Raw genomic sequence first — 25,955 nt, 5'->3', positions numbered from 1 at the left:
GGCTGAGTTTGTCTTCTCTGATCTTTGCACAACTTTCTTAGTCACCACTGTGATATTGTGGGAGTGAAATGGTAATTCTGTATTACAACAACTTGTATCTTCATATGTATGTGGGTATCTATGAACTTTGTTTCATTGCAAATACCACAAAATTTTTTTCGTGGCATATGTGAAGCTCCGATATCTATTTAGAGATCTGCACCAGAATGGTGTGTAAACTTGGTCTTTGCTTAAGGCCAAGTCTTTATTTTTTGGTGTTCAATTCTGTTATGACTCATCAGCAGAAAAGCAAATTACCCAATGACATATCAGCTATACTTGGGTGTGTACAGAAGTACTGATGTTTAAAAAAAAAAAAAACACCAAAAAAACCCCAGCACAACAAAAACAGCTTATAAACTGGACTAAGTTGCATATTGGACTCAACTCAGTGTGAATTTTCAGCTTTCTACTTTTTAGTTGTACTTTGCAGTTGATCAAATATTTTCATAGCAAGGACATGCCTCTAAACATGGTTCTGGCTATGTCGTGTGTTCTCTAAGGAGCAACAGACCTGTTTGTGCTACGGCACATCCTAAAAAATTCTTATGAACCTTCTGTATTTATTTTGTTTCAGATCCAGTACTTTAAATTAGCCTTGTGGACTATTTAGTTGTGATTTGGTAACTGAATGTCAGACTGTAGGGTGCCGATATACTCAGTAAGGGCTGTCAGAATGCACCATCTGCACAGCCTTAAAGTACTGTGCTTGAGTAAATTGAAGCAGCAGCATTCTTATAAAGTAGGCAAAAGCCCTTAGAATGGAATAAAGAGAAATAGAGATGTTTACTTGATAAAAGTACATTTTCCTGAATAACACTGGTTTTAAGATTAGTATTGCTTGTAACATAGTTACCCTATGGACTCTTGTATTTTCTGCTTGTGATTAGTTGAGGTAAAACGTTTACCATTACAGCGAAATGCTTGGGTGTTAGCCATAGGCACCAAAATTTTTTTCAGCCTGCTTGAACAGAGAATAGTTTGGCTTGGCTGAGCCTCATTAATGTTAAAGGGACTGATTTCCCTGTCAGGATAGGGGCCAAACTTCAAAATAGACATAGAGTTTTGGCTTAGAGTTTCTTTGTTTGAGTTTATCTCTCCCATGGTGTTCAAATATAGAGTGACATCAGCCTGTGTGCCTTAGGAAAATATTTCTGTAACGGTCTGTCAGTTACTCACCCTTTTTTGTGCAAATCCTGAACTTCTTCCCTCCATCACCCTGGAGTGGTGTTGGCTGGGCTGGAACAGCTTATTAGAGATGGTATTAGTCTTTGTGTGTCATGGTAATGGGCAGGTGGCTTCAAGAGAGACACATACATAAGGATGTAGGGAGGATGCTGTGCAAGCATAAGCAGCATAGTCCGGAGGGAAAACAATGAAGATGATTGTGGATGTCCCATGGAAAGAACTTCAGGTCACTGCTTGTGTCTCATTAACCCTGGGATAACCTATCTGTGAGAGAGCAAGCTATAAGAAACCAGGCTTTGAATTTATTGCACTGTCATCTTTCAAAGAATATTTTCTTCAGTTTTTAGAACTGAAAGCAAAGACAGCTGGTATTGCACAACCTTCATGCAGTTCATAAGGTACCATAGGTATTTGGTAGTTCATCAATTATTTGTTTTAGAAACCTCCAATCTTGTCTGTTTCACATTTCCAACTTGATGCCTTTGAATTCTATTTTAGCTTACATTTCACTTTTTCCTTTCAGTTTTATGCCACTCTAGATCACATTTTTCTGAATCAAAGTGAAAAAGGAATTCTTTCAATTAGAAAGAGCCTGCTGTAAAAGAGTTCTGAAAAACTGAAGCAGGGGGAAAATATCCTGTATTTCTTGGTAAAATATAGGCCTATTGATATGGGCATAGAGATAGTCTCCTCTCATGTGTTTTAGCAGAGGCTAGTCTTTGGGGAATACAAATAATATTTCTGAACCAAATTCATAAAGATAATTGAATATCTAATATTTAATATTCTAGCATTTTGTTTGAGGATTGCCTTGACACACATGATAATAAACAAACTTCCTTTGTGCTATGTTGGTGCTTGAAAGAAGCTGGGAAGAGAAGACCCATCCTCTTAATGTCCTCTTCAACTTCTAGGAGGTCTCTGTTCTTCCTCTCCCCCTTTTTCTCTACTAGGGGTAGGAATTTATAGATGAGGGATGGAAGTGTAAATACCTTGTTTTTATTTATGTCCTGCATACTAGCATTTAGTAGAGATGAAGATAATAGGGACCATAAGAATATCGTATGTGCCGGTTTAATTCAACTGCTTATTACCTTTGCTGCTTATAGTTTCCTGAAAATGATCAAACTGTTAAAAAGTTATGTTTACCTTTTCAAGTGTAGATACTATGATCCATCTGTAAAGTGACTGCAAAGAAAAAAAAATTCTATTATCAGACTGACAACTTTATGTTGTGTTTTGAACTAGACAAATATTAGTATTATGAAATTGGTACTTAAATAGGATTATAGAATTATCATATACAGATATCTTCACTTTAGTGTAGATATCTGAAGTGTTAGAAATCATGTCTTGAATTCAAGTTGGCTTGTTTCTTTACAGTTAAACACTTGATGCATGAAACAAATTCCATCTCAGAGATCAAAATGAGATTACTAAAGAATTTGTCTATTCATCTTGGTATTTGGTAACACCAAAGCTGGATTCATACTTAATGATGTGCATGGTATTTGGCTTTGGATTTATTGTTCTGTATCTTGCAAGTACTTACAAGGTGGTTTGCTTAGTATGTGAGAGAGCTGCCTGTTAGGAATTAACCTTTACTCATCCCAGTCTTGTGATAACCTTTGAAAAGCCTGATTTTGGCATTGTTTGCTACCAGGCTTCTGCTCAGGCCAAGTATCCATTAAAACCCAACAACTCCTCCCTCCCCCTAAGACTCAGTAAGTTCACTATTGAATATAAATCTGTAGTCATTAGCTCTGGTTTTTATAAGAACAGTGAAGAGACTCCTAATATGTCTTACTTCTTGCCAGCTACCTGCTCTTTGGATAGGTTTCTTATGGTGTGGAAGCTGCAGGCACGATGCAGAGCTTACAGATTTGTAGGCCATGTGGAAGCGGTCACCAGTGTAGAGTTCTCACCAGATGGGCAGCTACTGGCTTCATCTTCTCAAGATCATACTGTCAGACTGTGGATTCCTTGCATGTGAGTATAACTGGCCAATGCTAGATATGTGTTTCATTGAAGTGTAATGCGAATACTGGAGTCTGCTCAAGGAAAGTTTCTTTTTCCTTCCCACGTGCCTGGGCTTTGACAGAAACAGAGATTGGAGACAACAAATAGCACAGTTCTTTACTGTGTTACTTTATTCTTTACTGAATATGCTGTAGTTTCAAAAGAAAAATGTAGCAGTTCAAAGGTCACAATTTCATGTATGTAGGACTATGCTTGATAGTATTTGTCTGGATTAAAGATTATATTTTAGTAAAGATTGCATGGCTGCACTTCATTTACGGGAGACAAATGATGAAGGAAACAAAATAGCTTTTTTGAAAAAACCTTTTTAATCTACTTGCTTTATTAAACTGTTCTTAAATAGTAGTGATTACAAGCAATTCAGAATGATGGTAGAAAAACTGATGTTACTTTAAAACATTTTGTGAATTACTGTATAAAAAAAATTCTCTTTCAAATATTAATGCTAATGGTACTAAAGGTTAATGCTGCTAGTTACTTGCACAGTTCTCTAAAATTGTGTCATATTAAATGCAATTTAAAGGATGTTATTCTAATAATTAACATTGAAATAAGTAAAAAAATAATGGTGACACTAAGATTTAGCCTCTATATGCTGCTTTTTCATTTGGGTAAGATTCTCGATATGTTAACATTGAGTTTTACAAGGTTTTAAACTCTAATATAATTGTGATTTATGACTTGGTGTTTGTGGTTTTGTTTCTTTTCCTCCCTACCCCCTTAGTCATGGAGAATCATCAGTATTGAAAGGTCATACAGCATCTGTTCGTAGTGTGAGCTTCTCCCATGATGGCTGCTCTCTAGTTTCAGCATCCAATGATAAATCAATAAAAATATGGAGTGTTTGCAGTCAGCGCCTTTTGTTTACCCTATTCCAACACACTCATTGGGTTCTCTGTGCCAAGTAAGTGTTATTTTTATTCTCTTGGTAAAGTAGAACACTTAACAAAGTATTTTTATGTCCCAGGGCAGAACTAAGGGAAGAAAAATCTGTGAAAGACAAATGATTATCTATCACGAATAATTAAATTTTAATCAATCAATCTTATTTACACAAGTTTTGTATATATCTCCTAGTTGAAGTATGAAGGCTTGCTCTGTGTTAATATGTGTACGTATTAGATCTGTTGCTTATTAGATCTGTGTGTTAATTCTTTAAAAGACAAACGCAGTCTTCTGTATTTATTTTCAGTCAGTATCCAGTCTTTCCCCAGTCTTGTTTGGTTTCATGCTCTATTAACTTATTTCACAGCATTCACTTGGTTTTAGATTTATTATGTGTGGTAAGGGTTTTCTTAACTATTCTTGTTCTTTGCTGGTTTTTCTTTTCCTTTTTGCCGTATTGGTGGGAAATTTTCAGCTAAGAGATGCCTGATTTAAATCTCTTGAGAAAGAAATTTAACCCTGGTGTGAAGTGCAGAGCCCTACAAAGTTTCTAAGTATCTGATTGTTGAAAAGAAAAATTAAAGCTCCAGGAAACTGCATGTGGAAGTTCTTGAACAGTTTTCTGATGTCCTTGTGCAGTTGCTGAAGGTGTGAAATAATAATGCTTGAGGAAATTGTACACAAAGCAGTTTTACTATTTAAAAACCTTATCTGCTAGTCTAGGAGTAATTGTGAATGCTTTGCTAACAATTTGTAAGTCTAGGGAGAACTCAGAGGAGAACATGTATGTAGGTTAAAATGGAACACAAGGTTCTACTATGTCCTCTTTTTCTTTTGCCTATAGTCTTCTATAATAATCTCTTCGGCATCTAAAGTAACATCCTTAGGCTGCTGATACCTACCTACCCCACTCTTTCTCTTGCTTATGGCTCTGTTTTTAATTGTATTTGACTGTGAAATGAAGCAGGGAGGAGTAAGGGGAGAAGCTTTTCATTTTTATTAGTGCCTGAGAAATACGAGAAATTCAAATGTCCTTTAAATGTTACACATCTTTATTTCAAATGAGCTTTCTTGGCTCTGGTATTTTGTGACTTATGTCTGTAATGCTCATCTAGGTAGTATCAGATGTTTAATAATGTATACGCCATGCACGTTCCAGATTTTCACCTGACGGAAGAATAATAGCATCTTGCAGTGAGGATAAAACTGTTAAGATCTGGGATACAAGAAATAAAAATTGCATTAATAGCTTCTCAGATTATGAAGGGTAAGTGTTACTAGGAAAAAAAAAGTGTAAATGTGTCATTTTAATGAGATCAAATGCATCTTCTGTGATATTAACATCTTCATGTGTTAAATCTGAAAATAGATCAAACATCTACCATCCATGTGAAGTAAAATAATTCATATAGAGTTTTTCTGAAGAGGTTAACTGGCTGCACTTATCCAGCTGTTTTTCATCAATAAAGAAATAGTCCAGGCAGAAGTGGGGTTATTCTTGGATTTTTGGAATGTTTTTGAGTTTTCCCTCCATTTCAATAGTGCTATTTGACATTGGATGCTTCAACAAGAAAAGAAGTTGAAGAATTTTCCATTTGTTGATAAAGCAATATTCTGTTAGCTTCAGTGATCTGCCTTCTTTAAATTTAAAAAATAGTTGTTTTTACTTATATGCAGTTTTCTTAAACATCTTGGAACCAGAGTTTTAATTAACAAGTCAGTGGAATATATATCTTGTATATGTGCTTTGCTGGTCTCATGGCTGCCTTCATCCTTTTTACCAATTTACAATACTGTTATAGCTAGATATTGAGTTTTTAGACATAATTATTTCACTTGTTGCTTACAAACTCTTAGCAGCACTATCTTCTGGGAACTTTATACTCCAAAACAAACTCTGAAGGTTTGAGTTGGGTCAATTATAGTATATTTTCAACAAAAGCCACGTTATACAGTCTGATTTATCATGCACATCTTGTTTTCTTATGCTTATTTCAGTTACTTGAAACGCCTTGAGTTTCCATACATGTGGATTCCATGCAAGTTTTTGGTGGCTCAGTGTTAATATTGTGGGGTTTATATATATATATATATATACCTAAATATTTCTATGGAAACACATAATCAGTCTGTTTTCATTAATTATATTTAGATTTGTAAATTTTGTGGATTTCAACCCAAGTGGAACGTGTATAGTTTCTGCAGGTTCCAATCATACAGTAAAACTGTGGGATATTCGAATAAACAAGCTACTGCAGCATTTCAAAGGTAAAAGCAATGTAGTTTGTCGTATTTTCTTTACAAGGGAGCTCTTTGCAATGAAATGTGATTTATTAAGAGTATATTATTTCATTCCTTACTGGGGAAAGTGGACAAACAAGTCATATTGACATATTGTAAGTATCTTCTTGTAGTCTAGCAACCCTAAAAATCCAATCTGAATCCTTTTTATTTCTTTGCATCTCTTAATTTTTCAATCAGAACTAAGCAAATACTTTTGAGAGTCTGCTATGCCCCAGCACTGGTTGTTTTTCCCTTAAATGAAGTAGGCTGTTCTTTGGGAAGTAGAAAAGAGCAAAGAAATAAAGTGTACATTTCCTCTTAGTAGATATCTACAGCCTTTGAATATTGTCTTCTGTAAATTAGTTCACAGAGCAGGGGTTAATTGTGTATCATTCCATCCTTCTGGTAACTACCTCATCACTGCTTCTACTGATGGTACCCTTAAGATTCTGGACCTCTTAGAAGAAAGACTTATTTACACTCTCCATGGACACAAGGTATACACAATAATCCCCTTTAAATGGAGATCTTAACAGATTGTTCAGTATCTTTTCAAAGGGAAAGTAACGTTTATGCCGTCGTGTCTTGTAGCTTACAACTTACCAATAAACTTTAGTGGACAGCAAAGTGTTGTATTAATGCAGCTTGTTAAAAGTGGTTGAGGAAATGACTCGGTTTTACCTCTGGCCTTTTTATCTGTCAATGTTACATGCTTAATGTTAAGTAATAGCTCATGTTCTGAATTCATTAAAAATCCTCTTGATTTTCAAAATCATATTATTTGGCACTTAGTCTTTTTGTCTATTGAAAAACAGTGCTTTCTAAGGAGGGAGAAGCTTACAGAAGACAACTTTGGTGAAGAATGGCAGGCATTTCCTCCTTTTCCTCCTAATGCAAAACAAACCCGATTTTTGATAATGAATCAGTCAAACACATAGCCTTGAGTAATGTAATATATATTTTGTAATTTTTTGTTGCAGAGTTGAAGTATAAAATCTAATGAAAATGCCACTGTTTTTCTAGTATTGATTATAGTCATTGTAATGCAGCATCTTACTGAAAAGTGCAATATTAACTCTTCAATGAAATTGTTTGGCAAAAATTTCACTATAGTTGTTCCTTATTTTATTAAAATTGAAAAGTCTGTTATAGTAGGTAATGGCATCAGTGTTTTTCTCTTTGCATTAAAGCACCATGATTACAGTAACAGGGTAATTTTACTGTATGCATTTTTTTTTCCCCAGGGACCTGTACTTTCTGTGGCTTTCTCAAAAGGTGGTGAAAAATTTGCCTCAGGTGGAGCAGATGCTCAGGTTTGTGGTATTGTCTCTTTAAATTGGATGTCTTAATGTTTGTTGCAGTGGATGGGAGTTATATATAGTATGTCACAGTAATGTGCTACTTACAGTGTGCTCACATGCATTCTGTCTACTAGTGTGTTATTTTCCACTGGATGTTATGATGAGAAGACCACAATACTAGCCACTTCTATTTTGACTATTAAAATAAAGGAATGATTTTTAAATAAAAATATTTTAAGTGTTGCAATTCAGTGTCAACAAAGTTGTTGTGTTGTAGTTTGTATTAAGGCCTAGTTGCTTCGTTTGGCTTTCACTTCTTTTAAGGTCTCTACTCTGTAATTACAAGAATTGAATTGTATTACTGGGAAAAATTTGGGAAGAATTGGGGAAAAACAGTCTTGTGTTAGCTTTGCTAATTTACTTCAATGAAACAGTAAAGTAATGGATTATACATAGGGAAGAGTGGTTTGAGCATTTAAAACAAAAAAGTTAAATTAAACAGCAAGTCATATAATTAATCTTCATCTACTGTGATGAATTAAAAAATTAAAAATAAAAATTAAAAAAATACCATCAAGCTTTGAATCATCTCTATCAGGTCTTTGCATTTTCCAAATGAAAGAACTTTTGTAGCATAAGGTTTAAATTTTCAGTCTGAAATGTTCCTTAATATTAATTGTCTTCTCCATTGTTTCCTGTTAGAAGAAGCTAAAAGCTCACTGTAGATACAGAAAGCAATGATGTAGAAATTAAGAACTTTTGAATTTACCATGATTCATGTTTTTATTTTGTTTTCTAGAGTTTGGAATAAATTTCAGCTATTGAAATAATAAATATTTTCAATTAAAAACTTCAGTATCATTAGAACAAATGCAATCTGTTTCTGGTTTTTACTTATTGCTTCCGGTAGCACACTTTTCTGGAATGACTTGAAAGCACTTGAAAAAAAAAAAACAAAATTGCTTTCTGTCACAAGGTGTTGAGTAAGAAGCACTGCCAAGATTTGCAGTTACTGGAAAAGTGAAAATGTTGTCAGACTTCCAATAGTAATTTTACAAGTGGAAAAAACCCTAAACAAAACAAAAAACCCTAAACAACAACAACAACAAAAAACCACCAAGAACGTGGGAAAGAGATTTATTTCTTGACCTATCAGTGTAGTATTTTCTTTTTCATACTGAAGTTTTTAATAAGATTTTTTTTTAAGTTACAAAATGCAGCTTAGATTCCCAAGTAATTCTGAATTGTTGACCTTACCTTTCATGAGTACTTCATTTGAGTTTTATGATGATTTGTATATTATACTTAACTTGAGAGGAAACGATGTGCGTGTATGAAACTAGGTCACCTGACAGAAGAGTTATCTGAGAAGCTCTGATGATGGAAAAGACCTATTGTGTTAAGTCTAACACAGCCTCGCAGTTGAATGCCAGCATGCCCTGGGAATGCCTGTCTTATTTCAAACTTCTTTTGAATTTGGGGCACCCTGAATGAACAGGCGTGTTCAGTGCAGTCATGTCATTGCCTTTCTCCTGCCCTGTGATTCCATGCTGTAGAGCTGGTGCATGGCATCAGGGAGAGAGTAGGTAAAAATCTATAAGGTGGCCCATGTTTCTCAGCAGTTTGATATAATGGTTTCATGCTGAATGCAAGAGAAGGAAGATCCATTTTCATCAGGAAGCACTTTCTTATTTAAAAGTTGAATTTAAAAAGTAGTCCTAGTAGGTCTGATAATGAATCCTGGGTGTAGTTACCTTAAAACCAGGCCTTCCTGTATTTGTTGAAGTTTTCCCCTTTGTTTTATGCAAGGTTTGGTGGGAGAGGGCTACTTATTTTGTTGTAGTTTTTACTTTTCTAGGTTTAAAAGGTTCATTGCTAACCACCGTTAGGTAACTACCAGTGTATATATCTTTATCTATAGTAACTGTAAGAACTTGATTCTTCAGTGTCCATTTTCTGTTGGTGAATACACACGTATTCCACAAACATCCTTTCTTGCTGCTCACAACCCTCTTCCAGGTGTGCCAGGAGAATAGTTGTGGGACTTCTTGACTCACTCTGTTGGTTTACTGTAAATGTAGGGTGTGTTATGGTTTGGTTTCCTGGAATATCCATAAGGCTGGATGGATAGAACACCTTTGGACTACCTCTCCGTTCTATGACCTCACTTCTGCATTTGGCCATTGTGTGACTATTGTATATTGTTGCTACCTAGAGTATAATTGGACAAGGTTCAGAAAACAGATTCCTGCTGCTAAAACACTGGAACCAGGTGTTTTAGAGTTCTGTGGAACTCTGTCATTTCTCTTATGCCCTCAGACTTTCTTATTAGACCTGCAAGCCTTTATATGGGGCAGAAACTTAACAGTGTATGACTACTGGATTTGTCAGAAAAATACCTTGGTTCAGTGGTACAGAAGTTTGCTTTGTTTTATGATTGTGGACATATTTTAGAGTTGTTGTTTGTTTATTTGTTTTTTAAATTAACCAAACCACATCTTTTAGACTTGAAGTACAGGATACTCTGGGGAAGTGCCTGTGTTGTAGAGATCAGACTAAGTGACCACTGCAGTTTATTATGATGTAGTGCTCTATTAGTAATAACAGACTTAGTAGTTATGTTTTGAGCACCGAATAGGCTTCTAGTAGTTACTGATATGATGGCTTCTTACAGGTATTACTATGGAAAACCAACTTTGATTCTTTTGATTACAAAGAAGTTCTTAAACACAATTTTAGAAGAACACATATTGATGAGTCTCCTCATCTACTTGATATTTACCCGAGATCACCTCATCTCCACGATGGAAAACTTCAGTCAGTTGAGGTGAGTGCAGTAAGTTATCTAATATAGGAAACCAGAAGCTCTTGTAAAGACTGTCTGGCATTTATATTTAAATATGTTCTCTGTATACCAGAGAGCATTTTATTGTTATGAATAATACTTTGGGAGGAACTGCAATTTATGAATTCACATTAAGTTTATTAGACTAGCTGATGCTGTCAGATTCATGCTGAAATTCCTTTCATGCTTCCAATATAAGTCTGTACATCTGATTTTATAAAAAACATAGGTGATAATCTGGTTTCTGAAGTAACTTGGCAAGTGTTGCAGAAGGTTCTGAATCTGCAGTGAGCTTTAGAATACTAATCAAAATACATCATTATAAGCAGGACAAAGTGACATTATTGCTGAAAGTCAAATATTTGATTGCCACAAGTTGTTCCTCTTTCCAAGGTATCATGAGAAGATCTTAATATGTATCTAAAAGTTTAGAAAGACTTTAAAGAAAGACTTTAAAGGTTTAAAGTGTGTGTTTTATGTCACTATGTAGTTTGATGCTTAGCATTTTGGTCAGAACAAGAACAGGATGATTGCGTATATGACAAGCTTCATAAACAAACTTCTGTGCTGGACTTTGATACTCATTGTAAGGTCAATGAATGAAGTTAGGTTTACTGGTACCAGCCTACAGTATAGTTGGTCAGTGCCAGAACAAACTCTATCACAGCCTTTCCCAGGAGATTTAAGCCACTCTTGCTATATCAAGAGTTTGCTTCAAGACCCATTCAAATTGCACCCAGGTATAACATGTGCTAAGTAAACAGTCACTTATAGCTGCAGATTTCAGTTCAGGTCAGTGTTTCTAGACCTCTGCTGCACAGATGCCTGGCAAAGATGTCAATGTACTCTAAAGCAATTTTTCAGGTTTTTTCCCTTTCTTGATCCCAGGTAATTGAGGAGCTCTGGAAAAGCATTAATGAGTTCAGGCTAAAGTTAAACTAAGACTAGGAAGCACCTCAGTTTTAATACTGAAAGGGCACATCAGGGAAAATTTATAGTTGAATGTCAAGAAATTATTTATCAGTTAGTTTTGACAGACTCACTTAACCTAATGTCTGCATTTATTTGTAGGTGCTCCATAGTGGTGAAAGGGCTCTACGGCCTTGTCATTTGTCATAGCAAAGTTTTGGACTCTTTGTGGTTTATTTTCTGGACTGATTTCAGGATTTTAGGAATAGGATTGTTGTGATGTTAATGGAAAACTAAACACATTGTCAGTAGAATATCTTTGAAACAAAACAGTGTCTGATAGTTCCACAAAATTCATATTATTGTAATATACTAAATTTTTACATATGTAAATTAAATATTATAGTAATAATCATTAGGATCTCTCTTACAGCTAATTTTCAGAATTAATAATGCAGTAATTTAGACAAAGTTAAGGTGAAGTTCTGTTGCTCTGTATGTCTTTTACTGATTTTTTTTTATTGCCCCTCCTGTCTACAGAGGGGATTTTTGTTATGGTGAGGAAGAACAGACCTTACCAACTGGACAGAAACATAATTTATCCAGACAAAACTAGCGTCAGGCTATTAACAGCAGTAATATGCTTTAGTGGCACTAACTGTGCTTGAAATTTTTCAGTGTTCCATTGTCTTAAATATTTCCTCTCACAAATGAGAAAAAGCATCATGTCTTGCCCCACTGTGCATGCTGTACTCTGGATAAGAAAAAAAAAAAGTATTTTTGTCCTTCTTTGGTTAGAACTTGTTATTTTTTTAATACCTCAGCCTTTTCCTAAGATTGAGGCAACAGATAGAATTTTGACATTAGTCAGTTCCACCATAATACCAGCCTCATCTTTCAGTGGTTCATCATGTTTCTCATATATAAGGGAAAGGAGGGATTGAATCACAGATGTGTCAGAGCGAGCTTTTGGAGGTCATCTATTCTTGTTAATGGTACTTGAAGTCAGCTGTGTCTAGTTAGAGGGCCTTGAAGAACGATAGAGATTCCCCAGGCTTTTTGGGTGATCTATTCCACTACAGCACAGCAATTGTAATGACACAGTTTTTCCTAATATCTACACCTCAGATAATATTCATAACAGTTTTCTTTCTCTTTATTTTCTTCTTTTCTCTCCATATTTCTGTGAATGGGGTAAGATACTCGATCTTAACTAAAACGGAAGTAACAGTTTTCTAAGAGACTTGGTAACAAATGCAAGAATTACAAGCAGGCAGAAGAGGCAGTTTAGATAAGGGATATTTAAAAGTATAGATGACCATTTAAGGTTTGCTACAAACCACTACAATGTTATCTAGACTTTTGAGATATGTTGTAATGCATTGCCCTGAGTTGTGCTGAGCTGTTTTCTTCAGCTGGGATCAGAGACATAGTTGCAGTGTTTTCCCACATCACCTGTTGGAAATGCTGTTTTGAATAAAGCAGCTTGCACAAGGGCATTAAGAATTATAGGTATCACCTGGTATTTTGCCTTCAGGATAGTGACAAAACTTAGAGCTAGTGTGTACTTTCACTTTTTCTCATGACTTTTCCTTATTCACTCTTCTAAGCTATACATAGAACCATTAATATTTAAGTCACTTTCCCTAGTTGTTTTTTTTTCTCTCTACATACCTATTTTTTGACATATAATTAACTTTTACAAGAACTCCTCCTCCTCAGACCAGCAGTAGCCTGAATTTTAATGAAGTGTTGAATTTCCTGTTATTGACTTACAAATCTTTACAACAGTTCTCCAACTGCACTGATCAGTGTGATTTCTTGAATAATTGAGTAAGTAGAGATTTAATGCTTATAATCATTACACTTACTCAGACTATTTGTAAATGTAAGTAAATAACTTGTTCTCTGAAGGCACCTACTTTTTTTTCCGTTGACCATAGAGGTAATCTTGGGTGACCAGCTCAGATATAGATGTCTAGCAGTTTGTCTAAATTTAGCTGAGATAAATCCCAGACTACCTCTCTTTGACACAAGGACCTTTTGGAGTTATTTGAAAACAGTGTCTTTAAACAGTAATGCAGTTTTAGTGAAAAATACTAAAAAATGCATTCTACTTGGTGATAGTTGCATTTATGAATTTGCCATGTTTGTATATAATTTACCTTTCATAATCTAGAGACCTCTTTAAAATAGATGGAAGGTAGAAAAAAGTTTCCTTTCAAAACATAGCTTTGAGATTTGAACAGAATTAAGGTACATAGAGTTTATATCTTGATCAGAAATAGCTTCTGTTGATTTAGTTTTATCTTAATATCTTCAGTGTAATTTCAGTTGTAAAAATTTTCCTAGATGGAGGAAATCAAAATATACGCTAGGTGGCAGTAGAAAAAAGAATATATAGCTCGCTTGGCTTGAGGGCTTCAGTCTAGAACAAAAACTGTGTTTAATCAAATTGAATTCTAATTTTCTCCTGATATGTTTGGAGAGACTATTTCACATCACTTTCCTAGGAAATACTTGGTGTGAGTTATTTAGGACTCCCTCTTTTAATTTTATTGACTTCATTTTTCTAATGCATGGAAGGATTCATAGAAACCTTTCTTCAAATATGTTTTCTTGTGCTATGGATCAAAATGTGATAATTGTATTATCATATTAAAAGATGATAATGAAAATACTTATATAAGTATATATAAATACTTTTTAGTGTTCTGTTTTTTCTGTCTTGTTTCTTAAAGTTAAATCTTTCCAAATGTGTTTGGTAGGATTATTTTACAGCTAACTACATCACCTTGTTAGGAAATGTTAAGTAATTTGAAACTTTTACATTTAGAGTCATTCCATTATTTCATTCATTTTTAGTGCAATATTAAACACTAATATTTGTAAGAAGGGTTCATCTACAGCCTTTATGTTTTTGTGCTCATTTCTTTAGACACATTTTAGATACCCTAACTAGTTGCTTAATAATTTTATATTTAATTTTTTGAAATATAGTTTATGAAAGTTCCTGCACCCCTAGTCAGTGTTTACAGTGCTCCTCATCATCCCCTTATCTCTGATAAAGCAGTAAGCAGAACTGTATGCAGAGGAACTTTCATTCCAGGTCCAGGATGTGACACTTCCACATAAAGTGCACATTTTCTTAACTTAGTAATACTATATATTTATTTAGCATCGTATATCAAGAAAAGTATTTAACTCATTCTACAGTATCTTTGATGTATATAAGGAGATATCTCAAAGAGAATGTTTCAAGAGCTATTAGTAGTAATACTACAGTAGCTCCTCCACATTAGAGTATTGATAGGTGGTAGGCACCTGCTATCTCTCTTCTGCAGGATCCTGCAGGTGCATTGTCCTCTCTTCAGCACCCAAATGATTCATGTCAGAAAACTGCTTTAGTGTTAACTACCTATAGGAGGACTGATACTCTGATAATGCATTAATCATATTTACTGTAAGACTGACTGTCAGAAGGAAATGATCCTGGGCACTGAATAAATGTAAGCTCTTTGGGACAGTTGCCTGTTTAATCTCAATAGGCATGACATGTATGGAGGGGAGAAAAAGTAAAATTTGCTCTTCCTTTCTGCACTGATAAAGTAATAAGCAATACTATATTCAGAGGAGACTTTCATGGATCGTATTTCTGTTAAGAAGATGCTAAAGAAGAAGTCCAGTTAAAATAGTAGAACTTTCAGGTACATAGAAGGTTGTTATGTAGGCCATGTTACCTGGCTTTCATTCTCCTTTATCCCTTTATTTTTTCCAAGTCTATTTGAGAAAATTGGAAGAAAGCAGGACTTGATCCTAATATTTATAAATGAGGAAGAAGATCCTAATATCTACAAATGGGGAGAATTTTAAGTATTCAGCTTGTGATGGCCCTGTAGCAGTATGGGTTTTCTTGGTTGCCCTTGAGTCCCTGCTCATTCTTGATTGATGCAACAATAATCTGAAGACAGAAAAAAAAGAGTTCATGAATGAGGAATGGCTTGTTGAAGCTGAATGAAAGAGCGAGCTAGTCAGAAAAGTGAACAAGCTTAAAAACAGAATTTAGGTCTCCCCTTAAGGAAGGCTTTTCATCTCTAATCTGTAAGTGTTGCAAAGCATGAGAATCACTTTCACCTTGAATAATCTGATAATATTTTTATTTAAATGTTTCTTTACCTTCTAACTTACTAGTAAACTTTGTTCGCCTTCTTCTTCCACTCAGATTTACTGAGGAAGATCTTGCTTCTATTAATTTGAAGCTAAATTTCTGCATGTAAGTCATGGAAATCCAAATGAACTGAATGAAAAGTCTTCAGGCACTGCAACATGCTATTACCCTCCTTCCCTGGCTACTAATTCTAGATTTAAGATTGCTTTCTCGCTACTTAGCAAACATGTCTGACCTCAAGATCTATATACCAACATGTGGACCCTAGCATCAGGGATTCTAACTTGTGGAAACAGCACTGAAGCAGTTACTGAGGGAGCAGCCCTGACTGAGACAAAATTTTGACAGTCTTCAGGTGAAATAGTAGGATCTTCCTCTTGAAAAGGCAAAATAAAATGACTCCTGTATCTAAGAAACTTTTAGTGACTAAAATACAACCCTGTCACTAGGCCAGTGTGAGTTTTGGGGATTTTGTTTATTTTTTTCCACTTTCAATAAGATGTTTGGAATTAATGCTCTCTCTGATAAGGCTGCTGTTGGATTGCTGATAAAAAGTTGAAAGGAGAAAAGTTCATTTCTCTTTATTACATTAGGCTTCTTGGCAATTTGAAAGTCATCTAGTCTTTCTATGAATTTTGCCAGTTTATAAAATAAGGAGAATAGTACTTCTATACATCATACTGAGAAGGCAAACAGGTTGATACACCTAGATAATATAATGGTAGAGAAGATGTGCACACAAATTTTTATAGGGAGGTTATTCTGATCCTTAGGTGAAAGCAGCAACTTTTTCAAACTTTATATTATCTGATATTTTGTCAATGCTTCACTTTCAGGAAAGGACATTAGTAAAATATTGCTAAAGCTACAGATTAAGTCCTATAACCAACAATAAGCAAGTAGTACAACTGTGATATTAAAAGCAAAGTTGCAGATGTTGTGGTGAGATGTCTGATCAATCAGCCTCTGACATTGTCTCAGTATAAAGCAGTTTTTCCTGTGGATTCAGCAACAGTGCCATTTGTATTTGGATGGTTAACTTATCAGAGATTTTAGTGTGATCTCCTACCTGTTTTCCACAACAGTGTTTTTCAAGTTATTTTGGCAATCAGAGTTGGGACATAATAAGTAAGCATGTCAACAGTCTGTGTTAGGTGACTTGAAGAACTTGAATGTGAGAACTGACTGACCTGGATTGCTATGTGTGTGCTCACTTTTTATTTCATTTTTATTTCCCTTTCTCTGCTGGTGCTGAAATAATAACATAATTCATTTTCAACAGGTTGACCCTACATGTGATGTAACTGATACACAAACACCTGACCCACCTGTCATAGAGATTAGAACCTCTTCATCTCTCAGGACTCTGGTAAGTTGCTTAAAAAAAAAAAAAAAAAAAGATACAGCTCTTATCAGAAATGTGCTCTTTCTGTCCATATGAATGAAATATTTTTTAACGATTTTTGAGTGCTCAGAGCTCAATATTCTAAATTCTCAACTTAGGCTTTCTGTCACAGTTCCCAAGCTTAACCAGAAGATGGTGTAATAGCAAAGCTTTCATGTTATACTGTAATTTTACCACTGTATAAACAGAAATTCTATTTATAAGCCCATGCTAATTACATCTAAATATTACTGTTAAAATTTGTGGTTTATTCTCAAACACTTTTTGTAACTCTGTCTTTATCTGCAAATAACGGGAAACCTAAAGAATAGCTGTCTCACGGATACAATTCCAGAAGTGCTGTTTTAATTTTTTTCCTTTTAAGGCATCTAGTAGTTCTCTAGGAAAAAAAAAAGTAAGACATTTTAAGACAGAATGATAGGATTAGAGCTTTCTAATGTTAGCTCTATGTATGAGATTGGTATGGCACGTGGGAGGAAAGGAAGGCAATGTTTTAGTGGTGGTTTCATAGGAGGAGAAATATGCTCACCTGGTATGAAATCTAAAAGACATGCTGTTCTAGAATTAGGTTAAAATGAGAATTTTTCTTTAAGCTCTGAATCTGGACCTATGAAGGTATAAACTGTATCTTGAGCACTTTTAGTTACCGTAAAAAGAGTTTATGTGGTTGAAGGGTTAGTACATATGAATAGGCAGCAGGTGTGGTTTCTGCTGTTCTGTTTTGTCATGAATGCTTTGTGACAAGTAAGCTGCGAAGGTACTATATAAAATTCTTTAGGTTCATGATACAGAGGTTGATGATAAACCTTTACTTTGAAACAAATAATCATAAAATAACTTGTATTTGTGAGGAGATAAATAGTATTTTAATGTTTAGCATTTGTTTTGCTGTGTTTTCACAATGAAGATAAGGTTCTTTAAGATAACTTTCTAATACCAGCTCATCTTTTAGTGTCATCTTTCTGTCTAGTGTCTGTCTGCTGTATTACCAGCATCTACTGTTTGTGGAATAATCACCTGTTTCTTAATCAGACAGCCACTTAGACCTCTGTGTCTTGTTTATAAGGGTTCTGGATCTCAGTGACTTGGACCTTTTCATCTGAAGCTGGCTCAATTTTCCTAATGTATGGAGGCCATGTTTATGGAGACTTGATGTGTTCTTCATAAGAAACAAGGGAGAAGGACAGATACTGGATTTCTTCCAATCACACCTTTACTTCCAAATTTCCTCTTGATACAGTTTGTCCTCACTTGAGTGATGTTGCTTTTTGCATTATTTGTGTATTTTTTTAATCCTTCTCTAACTTGAGGTTTCCAGCCTCTAGTCTAATTCACCATCTTCCCTAATTCATACCTCTCTGATTCCAACCCCAATGGGTTGCTCTTTTTCTACTGATTATCAAAGACAATCACTCTGCAGGGTTTTTTTTTCCAGCAAACATGCCGAGACCCATTTTAAAGCTGTTTATGGCTTTTTGGTCCTACTTCTACTAAAAGAACACTGTTCAAATGACTAAAAGTCTTTGATCAGGTTGACACGTTAATTTGCAAATGTTCTGTCTATACCTGCTTATTTTTGAAGTGTTTTACTCTAGCTTAAGGAATTCTTTTGCCCTTCTGATATTTGCAGTGAGAAGAATGCACTCTGCACTTAGGCATCTTTAGGGGTTCTTGTTCAGTGTATTTATTATGCATGTAATGTGGCAAGGTCTTAAAAATACATTGGCAAGTCTGTAGACCACTGGAGATAGTTAATCAACATATTTAATTTTTCTACTGAGGAAGAGAGAGGCAGCCTTTCTTAGATCACAGTCTCAAAGTATTTAAAGACTCCCAGTTTCTCTGGAACAAGTAACAACACTGAAGCTTTTGTAGGTTCTGTGTTGAGCTCCCTGAGATGTCTGCAGGAAGATTGGAAGTCTGTGCAAAACCTTGCAATGTTTCATTGAATAGCTGTCAGAATTTCTGAGAGTAAGTGGGCAGATGTCCACAGGTCTTAATCTAGTCTCAATCCAGGAAATAAGAGAAAGTGCTTTTCTTACTGAGAATCTTTTCTTCATCTGGAATTGTGTCCTGTCCTACCACTTTATGGGAAATATGCTATTACTGGCCCTAAGATGACTTGTGACAGAGCAAAAAGGTATTACTTTTCTTCCCTTCTGTGAGGATTTGTTAATAAAAATGATAGAGTAGATAATTTCATCTCTAACATGGAGTCATTTCATCTAACCTTTCTCTTAAAGCAAGGCCAACTTGGATCGAGTTCTTAAAAGCCTTGTCCAGTTCATATGCTAGTAATGTGCAAGAATGGAGATTTCACCATCTTTCTGCGCAGCTTGCTCTAGTGTTTGATTGATGACAGTATTTTTTTTTTCATAATAAATAGCTAGAATATCCTATTTTTCAGCATGCCTGTTACCTCTAATTCACAGTGGTCCTCTAATAAGTATCTGTGTCTGTCTTCTTTCTATCCACCCATTAGATATTTGGGATGGCAGCAAGATCTCCATGTATCCTTTCTTCCTTGAGGCTGAACAAACCTGGTTATCTGCCTCTGCTTATATATCATGTGTTCCAGCCCCTTCACCATCTTGTTCAACCTCCACTGGACTTGCTCCAGGATGTCAGTGTCTATCTGGGATGAAGAAGACCCAAGCAGGACACACAACTCCATACATTTAAGGTGCAGTGAAGTATCGCTGTCATCTATTCTTGACGATAGTCTGCCTGGAGAGGACTTGAAAAACAAGTATTTAAAAATTTAACACTCTCGGTTCTTTATTATGAATTTAAAATGTATGTTTAGATGTTTTCTCATCAGTCCATTTATATTTTTGAGCTGTAACTGTATGAAAAAATTACTGGTATTATCTCTTCCTCCCACTCCTCCTCCTCTTTTTAAGGAATTTTAATTTATTACTTCATCAAAACTAACAATTAATCACAGCTTCCACACTTAAAATGCGTGCTTACATGTTTTTTTAAATTTAGTTGTATTTTCTTGCTTCAAAGATTAAGCTGAGATATGCAGATATGAATGTTCTCTTAGAGATTTTACCAGAAAACAATTAAATTATTAAACTACCTGAAGTGTAAACAGCTTATCTTTTCAACTTGTATTCTAGCTTAGTTCTAAGGCCAAATCTTTTTGAACATGATGAAAAACCTTTTTTTATCTCAGATTCACAATGATGCAAATTCCTTTGTAAACTTAGTGAAGGGAACGTGTACATTGTGGCAGTGGAAAAACTTCAGTGTCATCTTCATATGGAGTTGCTTTCTTTTGGACTACAATTACAAAAGCATTAAGAACCTCCTGTGTATTATTATGTTTAGGAAGTAGCTTTGAATTTGATGATTCATTTATTCACTTGTCCTGTGTATTACTGAAACCAGTGTAAAAATGAGCCATGTATGCTTAGCTGACTAGTATTTGTGCAGTGCCCTGACCTTTCCAATGATAAGAGTCTTTATATATTGCAGTTACTAGAAATTATGCATATTCTAGCCTTTTGCACTCTAAGATGTTCACTGAATTGGAGTCAAGGTTTGAGGGCTGCGAGTGGTGTTTCTTTCTCCTTTCTGTTTCATTGAAGACTGAAAGCGTTACTGCCTGTCTCCCACCCTTTCTTCTCTGTGTTTCAAGCACCTTAATCTTAATTTCTGAACTACTGAAAAGGAAAAATTGGAAGCTTTGTTTCCCTTTGGGGCTGTTTCCTCCTGTTTCATCCTCCAATTTTAGTTTTACTCTTGAGGGAATTTGGGTTTTGTCAATTCTGTAAGGCAATACATTGGTAACCTCCGGTCCCTGATAAGCTGTTGGGAACAAGGGAAAGTTGATGATGTCTCTGTAGTTTTTACTGACAGCAGCAGGAAATCACTGTAGAGGCTCTTTAATGTTCCATCCCCTGACCTTGCTCATGTAAACAGGATTTGTAGGAAGCAAAGCAATGTACTGTAATCTGGAAGTCAGAATGTCTGTGCTGGCTGGGAGATGTTTGCTGTTCTTTCTCTTCCAGCGCTATTTAACACTGAAAACATGACATGCTTATTTTTTGTTTACAATACAACTTCTACAAAGTTAAGACTGGTTTAATTATGGAGTGATGAAAGATAAGGATTGTTTTTGTTTGGATCAAAAAGAACATGCTAAGTTTTAAAATAAAAGGTTTATCTGTACTGCATTTGTAGTAGGTGTCTTGATGCAAAAACTAGAGGTATCTGTACTCTCAATTGGTCATGTACACATTGCTTTTGCAGTATGTATTTCAGTGTTTAGGGATTTTTTGACACACTTGTCTCTGTGTTTATTTTAAATACAAAAAACCATAAGCCCCACAACCTAAAAAATACCCTCTATGTTTGGAAAGACAGCAATTGTGAATGCAAAATTTGCATCTATGCTTCCACTTCTTTCTACATGAAGGCTTAGTTAACTATTCTTCCTCATGGAAACTTACTTTAAAAAGATCTTGGAGCAATGTCTCTTCCTTGCATGGCTTATTACAACTCCAGAATCCTGTAGGAGAGGATGACAATAGAAATTATGTCTTAAATGTTATTTTTTAAAAGCTAAAAATTCTGCATATTTTTCTTATTATGCAATGTCAAATTTATTCTGATTTACATCCTTTCCTGACTTCAGACTTACATGGAAATAAACACCAACTGTCTTCAGTGAGGTTAAAGGGAAGGGAAAAGGAAGAAAGGAAATAATAGCAATTTTATACATAAATCATCTCCTCTGGGGCCCAAGTCCAATGCAGAAGGGAACAGCCAGAAGAACAAAACCTATATGTCACTTCGCTGTGCAGAGTAGTTGCCTTTACTGCTTGCTGTAGTTCATCCAAAAGCCCAACAGCTTTCTGTAGTCTGTGGATATCAAGTTTTCTTGGGATCTCAGACATGTAACCTTTCACTTAAACTCTGATCATTGTGTGATATTCATGCATTTTTCTCTACGAAAAACAAATTCCAGCACTGTTCTCTTTGAAAGGGCGACTGGAATCATTGCCATTGAAGAAAAAGAGAAATGTCCTGGTTTTGTTCCTTGTCCAAAACTCAGCTGCCAATTAGAATGAGCTCTGCCTTGAGGATTGATCCCAACAGTAAAGGGGCTTTGATAAAAATTGACAGTTCCCAGCCTCTTCCATCACCTCACTTTTCTTGCTCCCAGACAGAGAAATAAGGAAGGCCAATCTCTTAATAGCTGTGGATTTTTTTCATATACTGGCATTCTTCTGGTTACCGGTAAATCTGTATTTGAATGAACTGCCAACTGCCTGAACTCCCAATCACAAACTAGAATGAAATTTGGAGAAACAGGATCTCTTCACACTATTTCCTAAATTTTGAGGTTGTGGTCTGTACCTTCTCTGTAGATAAGCATACCAGAAAACTCTCAAACCAGCTCTGAATCTTTCGTGCTAAGTCTTTTACAAACATAGAATAAATACTGTCAATAGAGGAACTCAGAAGTGTTCAGTGCAGCAGAATAAAGCTAAGAATTGTGCTTTTGTGTCTTTGCAAATGAATCCTTCTCTCTGTCCAATCTTGCTTTTAGACAGGCAATTTTTAGTGTCATCTTGGCTTACAGCACACTCTAGACAGACCTTTCTGCTCTTGGCGTGCTATGCAGGTACAGTGTGTGGGGCTGGTGGAGGAGGATTGACTGCCTGTTCCCCACAGTAATGGCCAATCTTCATGAACAAAGATCCGGGGAAGGTCTCTACACCTTCCAGCCTGCGCATTGGATTTTTTAGGTGAGACACAGTGTGCGTGGAACTGAGCCCACCCTTTAATCCTGAGGTTCATCTACTGGGGCCAAGCGAGCTTGGACGGTGGCAGCGAGGTCCTCAGGATGTAGATGCATTGCCTTACAGGGCTAACAAGCTCCATCTGCCCACGGAGTGTCCTAACCGGGAATCGAACCCAGGTCTTGGCGTTGACAGCGCCGCGGCCTAACCACTGCACCACCTATTCCCCACAGCTGTGCAGCTGAACACCTTTAGCTGCTCTCAGGGAAGAGAAGTCTCCCATTCCTCCCAAAGGCTGCACCTCATCCATCTGAACAACCATGAGGCAGTAGAGAGAGTTTTCTGTTGCCCAGTGAAGAGCCTTATAAAGAAGGTATGGTGTATGTGAACAAAATGACTGTCAGAAGTGCCAAAAAGACAAAGTGTTTTGTATATTGAACAGTGAAGTTCTAAACCTGCATTCTGAGCTGCTGTAGAGGTGCAGGCATTTTTAAAAAGATTTGTTTACTTAATCTTAAAAGCAATGCTTTAATACCACTAGCATCAAATAAAGCTTAAAGATCAAATACTTGAAGGTGAACTCAACATATGTAATGAAAGAGGAGTATGATCCAAATGGTCCTTGCATTTTACAGTGATGATATTCTAACACAGCATGTAATTGCTGGTTTACAAGGAGAGAGCAGGAAATATGTTGTGCCTCTGCATAATTAACTAATAATACATGTCCTGATGTTCCTTAATAGGCTTCATTATATTCTCTGAGTGAACTGGAACTTGAGAGAAAGTCAAGTTTTCATTGGAGACTGAATTCTGAATTGGGCACTAGAGAATGCAAGAATATTTCCTGTACTATTTATAGCCTGCTTTCCTGAGGAAATGTACCTTATGAGATTGTACCGTTTATTTGTATGTCACTGTCTGTCTCCCTAATAATTTTAGAATCAAATAGTTGGTGGATTGGTTTTTTAATGAAGTTTGGAAATAAACTTAGTTATAATATATATATAATAATGATATAATATAAATAAAGTTAGAATAATATATTATTGCTGTAACTTAAGAAAAAGCCAGTGGAATGTGACACTGAATTCAGTGATACTGGAATAGGCATGGACTAGCTACTGGTGACCCACCCTGTAAAAATGTCACAGCACACAGGGAGACAACTGGAGTTGATATAGAAGAGGAAGTTCAGTAGAGGGACCTAATAGGAAAAAATTACACCATTTTTGTGAGATAACTGCCTTTTTAGAGCTTGCAGAATTTTACTTTGTAGAGGGTCTTACTCATGGTAACAGTGCAGTGCTTCAGGAATGCTTTTCAATTGATCCATGTCTGTATATTGTTCCTTTAGTAAATTAGCACATTTCTGGGAACTAAAGGGATGGAAGTTCCAGGTATTATTTCTCTTTCAGTTTCCTGAGATACTTTACATGTACACTCTGACCTTGTCTGCTCAAGCAGTGTTCTCCTCTGCTTCGACTGGAAATCTAAGCTGTATTCACAGTTCTCACAGCTGATTCTGTGGCATGCAGAAAATGCCCGACAGCCATCAGCCCACACATCCAATAACAACTGGTTCCTTCCTCTTCCTGGGGAAGAGTAACATCCTCTGAGAAGAAGTGTCCCCTGAGGAATGCAGGAACAGCAACAAGCCTTTCACACAGGAAATTACTACTCTAGCACTTGTAAAAAAGTGTTTCTGTCACTTGGATTGTCAGTCTGTAATGAGCTTCCTGCTGACCTAGATGATGATTTAGTACTGATCTAAATGCCATTTTTGAGTCATTTAGCTTAATGGAAGTTAATGAAATCATTCAATAGCTCTGTTACCCTGTAAGCACCTGTTTTATTTTTTTTCATACAGTAACACAAGTTAAGTTTGGAACTTCTTAGTGTTCATGAGACTTTAATTCTAAGATTGCATGTTTTGTGTTACTAAGAAACAAGGTAATGCTTAGTTTAGTTCATAATGCATGACTCTCTTAGAGAAGGTTGCAGGGTTTTATTTTTCTTTATCTTAAGTTGCATAATAAAGCTGAGCTACAGATGAAGTATGTCAGAAAACAAGATATTAAAGCTAAACTACTGCTGTTGAATTATCCTGTGTTCCTAAATTATGCTGGAGCCTAAGCTGAGCACAACATGCTTGCACCTGTGTGCTAGAAACTTGACTATAAAATGAAACGTATATATATATATGTAAAACCCGTGTGTTGTTCAAAATTGTTAATGCAAGTTTTTAACAAAAGCGAGCACTTTATTACTCCTTAAATATTTTCATATTTTTTCCTAAATGACAATGCTTGAACAATTGCTAGCAAATTCTGTTTATCACTTAGAGTACAGTAATACCTAAACCCAGAGGGTGCTTTCTGCCTAAAAGCTTGTTTGAGTGTTTTCCAAATATATCAGTTGTTCCAGTACAACATATCTCTCTTTGAAGCCATGCTGCATTACTGTCTAGTTTGCAGAAAGAAATGTATTTACTTGCTTGATGTGAGATAATGGAAACACTGAGTCAAATTCAAAAATTGCATAGGACTGAGAGACTGAGACTTTTCAAATAAAATTCAACGACAAGGGCAAAAATCTTCCTTCATCAGATAGGTGTTTGATACAGAAAAACTTTAGAAGTATCTTGGCTTGTATCTTCCACCAAAACTTTTGGGGTCAAAAATTAAGTAGGACAATGCTAAAGGATGATTTCACAGTCATTTTAACTTAACAACTGTTTTTATTTGGTTAATTCCATCCAAGTCAATTCCCTGATCTGCTCAGCTATCTGAGCACGAATATGCACACAAAGGAAATAATGAGAAAAAATTATTTAGAGATTAAGGAGAAGATTAGCTCTGGCTGCAACCTGACTGAATTGGATGATGTCCATGGAGCTACGTATCCAATGTGATTGTGCTGTAACACTTACAGGTGCGTTACAGGCATGACACAGTTGAACATCATCTTTCTTAAGATGCGGTGGAAAAAGTACGAACAGGATATATTAAAAATGAGTATCATTACCTGACTTATTATTTCAAAGCCATTGAGTTCACACTGCGTAATCCAGGATATAGAAGTATTTATATATGGTGTAAATTGTTTAATAGTATTTTTGCTACAGTTGGAATAG

General features: G+C 35.7%; 1 protein-coding gene across 2 annotated transcripts in view; it reads left to right on the top strand.

Annotated features, from left to right (window-relative positions):
• POC1B (POC1 centriolar protein B) overlaps nt 1-25,955 on the top strand; it is a 46,933-nt gene that overhangs the window by 5,955 nt on the left and 15,023 nt on the right. The window contains exons 3-11 of one of the 2 annotated variants that reach the window (XM_027895353.1): nt 3,045-3,216; nt 3,992-4,171; nt 5,312-5,419; nt 6,305-6,420; nt 6,799-6,932; nt 7,680-7,748; nt 10,411-10,563; nt 16,941-17,027; nt 19,546-19,746. In XM_027895353.1, coding sequence (XP_027751154.1) covers nt 3,045-3,216; nt 3,992-4,171; nt 5,312-5,419; nt 6,305-6,420; nt 6,799-6,932; nt 7,680-7,748; nt 10,411-10,563; nt 16,941-17,027; nt 19,546-19,707 — 1,181 coding nt within the window. In that variant the 3' untranslated portion in view covers nt 19,708-19,746. The remainder of the gene's footprint in view (nt 1-3,044; nt 3,217-3,991; nt 4,172-5,311; nt 5,420-6,304; nt 6,421-6,798; nt 6,933-7,679; nt 7,749-10,410; nt 10,564-16,940; nt 17,028-19,545; nt 19,747-25,955) is intronic. The other variant, XM_027895351.1, reaches the window with a different exon arrangement.

Source organism: Empidonax traillii, unplaced genomic scaffold, assembly GCF_003031625.1.
Source record: "Empidonax traillii isolate 1590-97213 ecotype Southwest subspecies unplaced genomic scaffold, ASM303162v1 scaffold458:size851334, whole genome shotgun sequence".
Taxonomy (NCBI): Eukaryota; Metazoa; Chordata; class Aves; order Passeriformes; family Tyrannidae; genus Empidonax; species Empidonax traillii.
Note: the sequence above shows the minus strand (reverse complement) of the source record. Positions and strands in the feature narration are given on the sequence as shown.